This window comes from Colobus angolensis, unplaced genomic scaffold, assembly GCF_000951035.1.
Source record: "Colobus angolensis palliatus isolate OR3802 unplaced genomic scaffold, Cang.pa_1.0 Scaffold54, whole genome shotgun sequence".
Taxonomy (NCBI): domain Eukaryota; kingdom Metazoa; phylum Chordata; class Mammalia; order Primates; family Cercopithecidae; genus Colobus; species Colobus angolensis.
In genome coordinates this window covers 446,227-447,692 of record NW_012118932.1, presented here as the reverse complement: position 1 = coordinate 447,692, position 1,466 = coordinate 446,227, and the positions used below count along the sequence as shown (strand labels likewise).

The following is a 1,466-nucleotide window of genomic DNA, read 5'->3' as shown; positions in this document are numbered from 1 at the left end:
GCCTCAGTCTCCCAAGTAGCTGGGACTACAGGTGCGCGCCACCACGCCTGGCTAATTTTTGTATTTTTAGTCGAGATGGGGTTTTACCGTGTTGGCCAGTCTGATCTTGAACTCCTGACCTCAAGTGATCCGCCCGCCTCAGCCCCTCAAAGTGCTGGAATTCCAGGCGTGAGCCACCAGGCCCGGCCCAGGCCCTTGTTTTTAAAGCCCACAACTGCCTCCTTTGCCCAGTGGTCTCACTTCAGCACGGCCTCAGGGCTGACTCAGTCTTTCTCTCCGGAGAGTGGGGCAAGCCCAGCGTCTCCTAGAGAACATCTTCTTCCCCAGGAGAAGAGGCGGGGCTGGAAGGCTGAGCTCCCGCCTCTGACACGCTGTCTCTCTCGCGGGCCCCAGCTGTGTGTCCTTCTCCATCTACACGGCCTGGGGAGAGCGCTGTGAGCACCTGAGCATGAAACTCGACGCGTTCTTCGGGATCTTCTTCGGGTCCCTGGGCGGCCTCTTGCTGCTGGGGGTCGGGATGTTCGTGGTCCTGCGCTTCTGGGATTGCTCCAGGACCAGATTCTCGTATCTCCTGCACTCAGCTGAGGCCTCGCCTTGAAGGGGCAGCTGTGGCCTAGGCTACCTCAAGACCCACCCCATCCTCACCACACACTTAAGGTGCCATTGCTTTTAGGAGACTGGAAAAGGGAAGGTGACTGAAGGCTGTCAGGATTCTACAAGGGGAGTGAATACTGGGAATGAAGACAAGACTAGACCTTAATCCATCGGCGCAGGTGCATAGGCGGAGGCCATAAAGACAAACAAGCGTGGATGGGTCCTCACGCAGACACCCCCACAGAAGGACACTGGCCTGTGCACGCGTGCGCGCACACACGCATACACACACACACACACACACACACACACACACCAGAGTTCATAATGCAGTGATGGCCCTAAGTTAAGCAAAATGTTTCTGCACACAAAACTTTCTGGTTTACTTCGAATTCAAGTCTATTTAATAAAGCTGTCTAACTTTTTGTGTCTTCAAAACCAGGGATTCCATTCCTGATTTTTTTCTGGTGCCCGAAGGGCTGGTCACAGGCTTCTTCCAACCATCAGAGGGCACAGTGTGTGGAGGTTAAGTGTTGGACAGGCGGTGGAGCAGTAGGGTCAGCTGGATCCAGCCCTAATCAGCCCGGTCACCCATGCTGGAAATCCTCAGTTGCTCCATTCTAACCTTGCTTCAGGCTCCACATTATCTTCTTCTTCCCCCACCCCAGCACAGGCCAAAGCTTCCCCTCTAAGGAGGAGGGCGAAAGAGATACCCCAAGATGGAGTGCCCCAGACTCTCTCCCAGGACCCCTCCCCACCTGCCTGTCCATCAATTTCACAAAGTCATAAAAGGATCAATGTACAGTGTGTTTTCCTGTCTGGTGGCTGTCCCCACCACCTGTGTTTCATGGAAGAGGGATTAAACCATGTCA

The 1,466-nt window shown here is 54.6% G+C and overlaps 1 protein-coding gene across 1 annotated transcript in view; it reads left to right on the top strand.

The window, feature by feature from the left end:
• MUC4 (mucin 4, cell surface associated) overlaps positions 1–1,032 on the top strand; it is a 71,507-nt gene extending 70,475 nt beyond the window's left edge. The window contains exon 24 of the mRNA XM_011961248.1: positions 394–1,032. Within this exon, the coding sequence (XP_011816638.1) occupies positions 394–598 (205 nt within the window). The 3' untranslated portion in view covers positions 599–1,032. The remainder of the gene's footprint in view (positions 1–393) is intronic.
• Positions 1,033–1,466: the final 434 nt, after the last annotated feature.